Source organism: Wyeomyia smithii, chromosome 1 (genome assembly GCF_029784165.1).
Source record: "Wyeomyia smithii strain HCP4-BCI-WySm-NY-G18 chromosome 1, ASM2978416v1, whole genome shotgun sequence".
NCBI lineage: Eukaryota > Metazoa > Arthropoda > Insecta > Diptera > Culicidae > Wyeomyia > Wyeomyia smithii.
In genome coordinates this window covers 136820398-136829162 of record NC_073694.1, presented here as the reverse complement: position 1 = coordinate 136829162, position 8765 = coordinate 136820398, and the positions used below count along the sequence as shown (strand labels likewise).

Sequence of the window (8765 nt, the reverse complement as noted above, 5' to 3'; positions counted from 1 at the left end):
TATAATAAATTTTGTTCGTTTTTCCAGTCATTCTTAATACAAAATTAGGGGCGGTCCGTATCTAAATTTACAAACGCAAGGTTGACTTGAAACCACGGATAATATGGCAAAATGTTCCACTACTAATTACTCAAATACTACTGTTAACTACTATTTTCACTACGTTTTACTAATTAATTACTGCTATTTATTTTTCTCTAATTGAAGCTTCAGTGCTTATTTTCATTTTTATTTACTGAAAACGATTTTTTTGAGTTGACATTTTTTGGCAACTCAATTCCCCATACTTTGTCCCTAAAAAGTTGTTCTATACAACTAAAGTTTTCTGAGCTACAATAATTTCAATACAGTGTTTGCCAAAATACTTACGCCCTTTTAGAAAACTACTTAGAGTCTAAAAAGTTCATCCGACATGGGAAATACTTAGTTTACTAAGTCAAATATGTGTGCAAAATTTAATTCTACGAAGAGCCCTATTTTAAAAATTTGCTCAACAGGCTCAACACTATGATGTCCGTTATTGTGATTGCACGGTTGCATTCCTTATAAGATGATTTCCGTTGCAAACTGTGCAAAACTGTGTGCTGCTAGGGTATTTAGCCTGTATATATTATGTCATAGCCACAGGGAAATTATGAAACATCCACCATAAAATTGAATCCTTTTCCGCGCTGTGATTTTAAATGGATCGTTGTATGATTATAACCGACACCTCCTGTTGCCAGACTGGCATACCCGCCCTTTCCGTCTACATATTGATCAACGATGTTAATTGTCGTAATGTTGCGACCTTTTTGCCCCTAGAATAAAAAAGCAAATCTATTTAGTGGTTTTCAAATATAGAATTTTTTTAATGTCACCTTTGTCGGATAATGTAAATCCATACTCTTGATTCGCATAAACGATGATGGCTTGCTTGCATTAGTGCGGTACAACAGCATATCCCGTGGTTTCCTAGTGCCCCAAAGGTAGTTATGGCTCTGGCCCAGAACAAGAGCAGTAAAGGAAATTAAAACTATCACTGATATTAATAACTTCATCTCTATACTATTGTCAAGCAGTTTAGGAGCTGAATTAATCGAAAATAGAGTAAGTTTCCTTTTTATAGCATGCTGCAAGCGTTATCAACACACTGTACTTGTGTAAATTGTGTTAAGATGAGCTCGGATAGACTGTGTACTATTTGTCTAAGCTAAACATTTTGTGTACGTAAACAGTTTGATCAAAATGAATCATTCAGCATGGCTATTGTTCTTGAGCAAATAAAAAAAAACATCAGTATTCAACCAGTTGTGGAAACATTATATTTTTCGCTTCCTAATACCTAATCCTCATAGGCTTTGAGGCTGCGGAAAAGTTCGCTATTCTATTCATTTTGTTGTCAATGAAATAAAAAATTTGGGTTTGGCAGGTGTGTACAGTCATACTCTTCGACCTAAGCGAATATTTGCCATGAATACTATTCATAATACAGTACTTTCCTCTGTGCTGACATAAATTCTGTAATCTACTCAAAATATTTTTCACGTTATAATTACCGGAAAAGTTATGTGAATATTTTCCACTGTCATTTTACGTGATTGTCATTTGAGTTCATCATGAACTGGTGATGTGATTTATCCCGTGATTCTTATTCAGCAGACATATGCATTTCATGTGAGTTTCACGTAGAAGTCAGCTACTGGTAAAGTGAAAAGCATTTGATTGTCTAATAGCTACAACGTTTTATACAAGTATAATTTTCAATTGTGGTTTCCCAAATTTTTGATAGACTGGAAGTAGTTTTTAAAAAATATCCAAATATGTTGCTTGATAAGTCGCACGGGGATGCAAAATCGCCGATTCGTAAATAAATTAAACGACATACAAAATGACAAAGTGGTATTGCGACATTCGCCGGTGACAATCACTGTTAGCTGCAACTGTTTATGTTCAGGTAATTTCTCGCAATTTGAACTGAATCTGTGTGAAATCTTGATGTCGGATTCTTATGGTTTTTCTTGAGCTCACTTATCGAGGCAAGTCATCGAGAAATTCCTTTTTATGTTCAAAGACTGAATCAGACAACAGCTTCCCCATTTTGATTTCTGTGTATTTTCGCACGGAGAGTTCATGCGATACTTAATTCTGTTTGACGTTGCCAAGTTGACGTAGATGCTACGTGACAAAACATAGTATGCATGTGATTTTCACGTAGATATTATGTTTGTCACATAAATCATGCAAAATGACAGAAAATGAATAAGTATAGGAAATTTCATGTGGTTGTATGGTTGTATGCAAAACCACGACCGCAAGGTTGCCGTGGAACTACATAAGGTTGTTTGTTACATTACTTGTATTGAATATGTTTAAATTTTTATGCAAAAGAGGTGTTGTGCTACCGAATTTAAGTTTGCATATACATCACGGAACAGAAATTGAACAAGCACTATACAACTCAACAAGTTTCAACAGTCAGAGTGCATGTATATTAAAAAACGTGTTACTTCTGATTCTAGCGCAAAAAAAAAATTAAAATCTTCAATAATTTGTTTGCTGTTCTTATAAGGACAAATTGTTGTTCAATTTTCAAATCGAATATAATGTTGATCACATCTGTGTGTTACCCCGACAGAGGGGTTTAAAATATTACATGGTTGAAAGCTGTTTTTACGCTGGCCCATTTATTTTGAATGCAAGCATTTTTTAAACGCTTGTGTGTTGTCAAAATACGGCAACTTTTCATCAGAGGAAGTGTCGGCTAATGTACCTACTACTGATGCTGCCCGCTACCGCACAAAGACAGTATTTTACTGAAGGAAGTGCCGCTGCTTCATCCACTGACACAATTGCGGTCGCTATCCGCTGCACTACTGCTGCTGCTGCTAAGCAAGGACTGTTGTAGTCGCTGTCCAGAGCTAATACGGTCAATTTCGACTGAAGCAGGCTCTTATATAGACCAAAAAGTACATCCCGAATTACTAGGTCTATAATTCTGACGACCGTGCTTGGAAAAGCAAGCATTAAGCGACCAATCAGAGGTCGAGCTCTGCATTTTGATGAAGCTTGACATTTTTCAGTAGTACAAAACATAGTACGAATAATAAAACTACAATTTTCTGCATTTAGGTGAATGCATAGATGATTTTCCAATCGATTGCTGAAATTCATTGGAAACTAACCGATTTATTAGCATTTGAAATTGGACATATTTCTCACTTTTTCCGTTTTTAGATTTTCATTTCACATCTCTATGTAGCCGAATTTTCTGACGTCGAAAATGAAGTAGATTGAAAGTGTATAGTGATTTTATTAACAGCGCGACAAAAGTTGATAATCATCTTGCTCAAATCTCTATGGAGATTTGGAAAAATGGTCTTGAGAAGCTACTTCAAGATAGAGCAATTTGTTTTTCGATTTTTCGAAAATTGAAAAGGTAGGATACCGGTTTTCTGCAGCAGTTTTATGTAAAGAAGCGCCGAAGAAAACCACTACCGAAGACTGGTCCCTACGTAATCGCTTAAAACACTGTAAGTTTCTGTAAGTAGTTTGTAACACTGTAAGTCATTTGAGAAAATTTTCTCAGGGAGTTTTAATTCAATCCAAAAAAAATATTTTCGAAAAGAAGTGGTGCATAGCTTCTTAAGCGAATTTCGGCAACTTTCACGCACTTTCAGCTAATTATAAGGTCCATTCATTAGAACGAGAATCGAAATTTTGATCGATTTGAGAATACCAACGCCATTTGATCGAATAACCAACATTCTGCATTCAACAAAAAGACCGAACGTCAAATTTTGCTTTGATGTGCATATAATTTGCATCATTATTTTATTTAGAGCAACTCGAAAAGATGAGGTCTCTACGTGATGTTATTGATGATGTGTTTTGATCTGAAAGTTTCATTATTTTGATTGGTAGCTTTTTTCTGGTACACATAATAAATATCCCCTCAATGCTAAAACTAGATAACTCGAAATTTGACGTTTCGATTCAAATGCCATTTTGAATGGCTCAGATTTTCTGAAACGCATCCATATCATTTCAGGTCTGTTAAAGCAAAGAAAAAATCAAAGAAGAGCCAAGTTTTTCAGTTTCAGCAGAAAACACTTGTTTTAAGCTAAGATATCTATTTTTATAATGAATAACACTTTTTCTTGTAATCGTACTTCAACGAGTTTTGGATATGTTATAGAGCTCGACGCGATAAATATGATGCCATACTTAACTCAAAACCGACAAATTTCGAGTTATCTAGTTCTAGCATTAAGGGGACAATATGGCTCTGCGTAGTGCGTGTTCGTCTTTTTGCGGATGGGTGGAACTGCCTTGCGGTATAACAGGTAATTTCAATGCCACATAGTACGAACCTGGATATGAAAATATCTTGTGCTTAAAAAATACCACAGCACTAGAGCTGTAATGAATTTGAATAACGAATAAAGCTTTAAATGTTAATCAGCAATATAGTCAACGATTCAAAATTCAATTACATTTTAATGCAAAACTTAGTCAAAGTGATGGAATTAAAAATTAAGTATAAATAATGCGTATTGGCGTTATTGAGAAACAATGTGGTTTGAAACGCATAAATTCAATTTGAATTGTTAGAATTTGGCTCAAATTGTCTTTTGGCGCACATTTTGTATCCTTATTTCATCTTGATTGACAAATTTGTACATGTAAAATTCGAATTTTATCACTATAATCTAGTACAACAACATAGATTTAGATTTCTACTTAGCACATAATTAAAGTTATTAGAACAACAAATAGGACAACTTTCAAGTAGGTACATTAGAAGTTGATTTATTGAGTTTCGTAGTGCTACTGGTAGATTTGATTTATTCTAAGCAAATGCTGTTTTATGTCAAAGTTAATGATTTATATCGCGAATGTATCGAATGTAGTTAATAAACTCTTATCAACAAAAACAAAATTTATCACTAAATCTAAACCATGGCGGTGGCAACGAGGCGCAAGTGATTCCATTTACGGATTGTTAAATGAAATAAAATGCTGAAAATGTGAAACCATTGCAAAAAAGTTGACGAATTCCTGGCGAGTGGCGGCTTGTGCTTTGGCTTACTTCTAAACAATGGCATGCATTTTTAAAATTCTTCCGTTGCGTCGTTGGTCTGCGTTACTGCAAGTCTGAACTTGAGGGCGATGATCAATATCTGATCCGTGATTATTTCGGGCGTATGAAATGTGCATTGTCCGGCAAAGCCGGGTGAATCATTGCCAGGCGGGTGGCGACAACGTTGGTTGATTGTTTTCAGAAAACCGAGCCGAAAGGAGTGGACATTCCATCAATCTCTATACCAAACCACGGTGCACCGAAAATGGATTTGAAAATCTCCTAGTTTGGGCACACTAATCTCTGTAAATGGCATAAAGGCAGATTTCGGTTTCGGAAGCTGGCTTCTTTTGTTCTTATGACCAAATATTTCACGAGCGCGGTATTGATGCTTTGCCATGCAATCGGATCCCTAAAGGCATTTCTGGCGGGCGAAAATGCTCCAGAGGGACAGTGCTCTTTTCGGTAAATCCTTATAAGTAAATACCTTTGCCTTCTTCTCACCGCTGCAAGACTGGGTAAGAAGTCACCAAAAAAAAAAAAAAACGATTGGATAGAGAATTTATATCAAAACAAATGAATTGATCTTTGGTTGATTCTGTGGTTTCAACAGAACTGAATTTGCTGGAAACGGAACGGCTCTATATGGTATCATGAATCATCTGAAAAGGAGTAAGCAAACACAAACGCATCATAAACGCGTCATTATCGTCATGAGGTCTGGCTGTGCATCACTCACGATCGGGGGGTCTATCAAAGTTTATTGTTAGGTAAGTTAAATTTTCCAACTATTTGACCCACTTAATAGCATTGTTTGATCCTTAGACTACTTTGGAAGGTTTTATATTTTGTACGAGTATATAGGAGAAACAAGAATAGAAGAAAACTAAACTGATAAAAGTCTGCGAGAGCATTGCGATTGCAGCCCCCCGAAATCTATATCGCAGCACGAGCCGTTGCATTTGAGAGCGAAAGTAATTTTTCTTGTTTCGAACTCCAGGTCTCGACTTGGGACTTGTATGAAAAAAGGTTAACCGCTTAAAATACAACAAGTGAGTGAATATTTTACTTTCCGAATAAGGGCCATCACACAGATCTACATTGAATTTGAGATCTTCTTCGGCTGCGGCTGGGTTGGGATACCAGGCGGCACCAAACATTAGCTGACGGAGCGCACGAGCTGAACACACGCGTTTTCAATTTTTAGTGCCAAGTGCAACTGGTGCCCTTGTCTTTCGGAGGACTTTTCTTTGATGCGTCGGTATTCCGGATATTTGCCATGATGTTCATCACCCTTTCAGATGCCGGTGCATGTTTGATGAACCTGCCCCGTTTGCAGTTAGTGATGTTTTCAGAAGAGATTATCTTACTAGCAAGTTCTATAGAGCTAGAGCTTTCACCGTTTGTTTGCTCTACGGATTATGCTTATTTTTATGCGTAGTACAATAACAAAAGGTATGTCAAAAGTACAGTCAAATCATACGGCTTGCTTTTGACCATTAGCATTTTGTTTTCAATTTGTCTGCGTTTAAATCCTACTGTTACTACTGAATAGGTAGTGAAAAATTTTAGCGGTGGGTTGTAAAATGGACACGGTCCATACAATTTTTTTAGAATTTATATATATATATATATATATATATATATATATATATATATATATATATATATATATATATATATATATATATATATATATATATATATCAGTGCTGATAAAAGTCATTTTCCCCAGCAAAATTCTTCGAAAATTACAACCAATCATTTTCAATTTTCACTTCCAATGATCGCAGCACTCTTTCAGATACACTAGATTTTCGTCCTACGAACGTGCTGTTATACTTAGATGAAATAGATCGCGCGCATCGTTCACGGTTACGGAATAAAATTTGACGACGAATCCAACCAAATGATCCTCACTTCAAAGCGAAAAAGAAAAACAAACAGTCCACTCAACCAAAATAAACCTCACCGAAACACTTTTTCACTGACACTGACCGATGCCTTGACAATCTTCGTTAACTAATAAACTGATTTTGTTGTCTTGCTTTCATCGCATGAAATATAATGAGGTGTTTTGACAGTTCACTTCCATGCAAAAAGCGGGAAGAAAGGATTGTAAAAAAATAACGTTTATGGATGCTTTTTTTCACTTTCACTCAAGAGTGTCAACAAATATCAACCCTGATACATATATATATATATATATATATATATATATATATATATATATATATATATATATATATATATATATATATATATATATATATATATATATATATATATATATATATATATATATATATATATATATATGTATATATATATATATATATATATATATATATATATATATATATATATATATATATATATATATATATATATATATATATATATATATATATATATATATATATATATATATATATATATATATATATATATATATATATATATATATATATAATCATCAAAAATATGTCCACGTGGAATGTGGATGGCCCCTTATTCTATCCAAAATTTGCAGTTTTCTGGCGTATCCTGTTACAAATAATTAAAATCTCTGGCAGATTGTTTGCTTTTTAGCTTTCTCTCTTCACCAATGAATAAGTTCTCCGACTCTTCATCGCAGATGCTTGAATTCTGTGTAGTAATATGCAGTAGTCGAACAACAAACTTCATGTTGGGAGACAACTGGTTGATATCACAATTTTGCCGCCCAAAAACATCGACAAAAAACCTTTGTGGCACGAGGCACACGTGGTATAGTCACCTTTCTCAATTTCAAAGGGTTTAAAAAAAAAAAACCGGAAAAGTTCGTCGATTGATTCGAATCACTCGTTTCGTGGCACGCGTTTTTTCCTTCAAATTACTCACAACCCATATGCGGGTGCTGTTTTTCTACCGAACATAAGAAACCCTTTTATTTCTTTCAGGATGTTGAAATGATGGGGATGACGACTGAGGGGCGTGTTTAGAAGCATCTATACGCATTTTAATCTTGCATTCAAAGGATAACGATCTGAAGAAACTACGCTATAGTGTGATAATCGCTTCCAGTAAGCTGCCACGTGTAAATAAGACTCAATTGAAAGGGAATTCGATCTTGATTGCCGGAAAACGATAAAATAGACAGACGGTAAGGGAAAAAATCACCGTAAAAAAGTGAAACTTGAAACGCATGATTTGGCACGAGCTAAAGCTGCACTATGCTGAACGATAGAAGGAAGACCGGAACAGAAAACACTCTTGTTTTTTTTAAGGATCGCGGTTGTCGACAGCTTGCTAATGCATAAATTATGTGAACGTTTGATCGATGTTTTTAGAGTAAATTCATTATTTGATTGATAATGTAATCCGATGACAAGTGTAAAATCGAAGGGTTGGGAAATCGTGTGAAATGTTTCCTTTGTTTGTGAGGTGTATTCGACTATACAAAAGCCATTGTGTTTTTTTTTCGAAACCGATATGAGCCCCTAGAGGCTGCGAGATGAAATAAATAATTGAATAAAGCATTCTATTTTCGCTACATTTTTGGCAACAAAAAAGTTAAAAACATTTGGAATTTTTTTTCAACTAATGTGGTGGAATAGTTACGTATCTTAATTATCTTTAGTGCGTTTCCATGCCAAATGATCTGAAAATACGCGAGAATTCAATCGACCATTTTTTATAAGAATAAAATTTCGCGCTCGCG

At 34.9% G+C, this 8765-nt stretch overlaps 1 protein-coding gene across 1 annotated transcript; it reads right to left on the bottom strand.

The window, feature by feature from the left end:
* Nucleotides 1–208: 208 nt before the first annotated feature.
* Nucleotides 209–1097, bottom strand: LOC129730430 (probable salivary secreted peptide). The gene is made up of 2 exons (XM_055689757.1): nucleotides 861–1097; nucleotides 209–800 (listed from the first exon to the last, which is right to left on the bottom strand). Exons 1-2 carry the CDS (start codon nucleotides 1038–1040, stop codon nucleotides 633–635), a joined length of 348 nt encoding a protein of 115 aa, XP_055545732.1. The 5' UTR covers nucleotides 1041–1097; the 3' UTR covers nucleotides 209–632.
* Between the last annotated feature and the right edge of the window lie 7668 nt (nucleotides 1098–8765).

Coding starts and splice junctions, on each gene's coding strand:
- LOC129730430 (XM_055689757.1), bottom strand. CDS start 1,040: ATGAAGTTATTAATATCAGTGATAGTTTTAATTTCCTTTACTGCTCTT. Junction 801..860: donor ATTTACATTATCCGACAAAG/GTGACATTAAAA, acceptor TTTTTATTCTAG/GGGCAAAAAGGTCGCAACAT.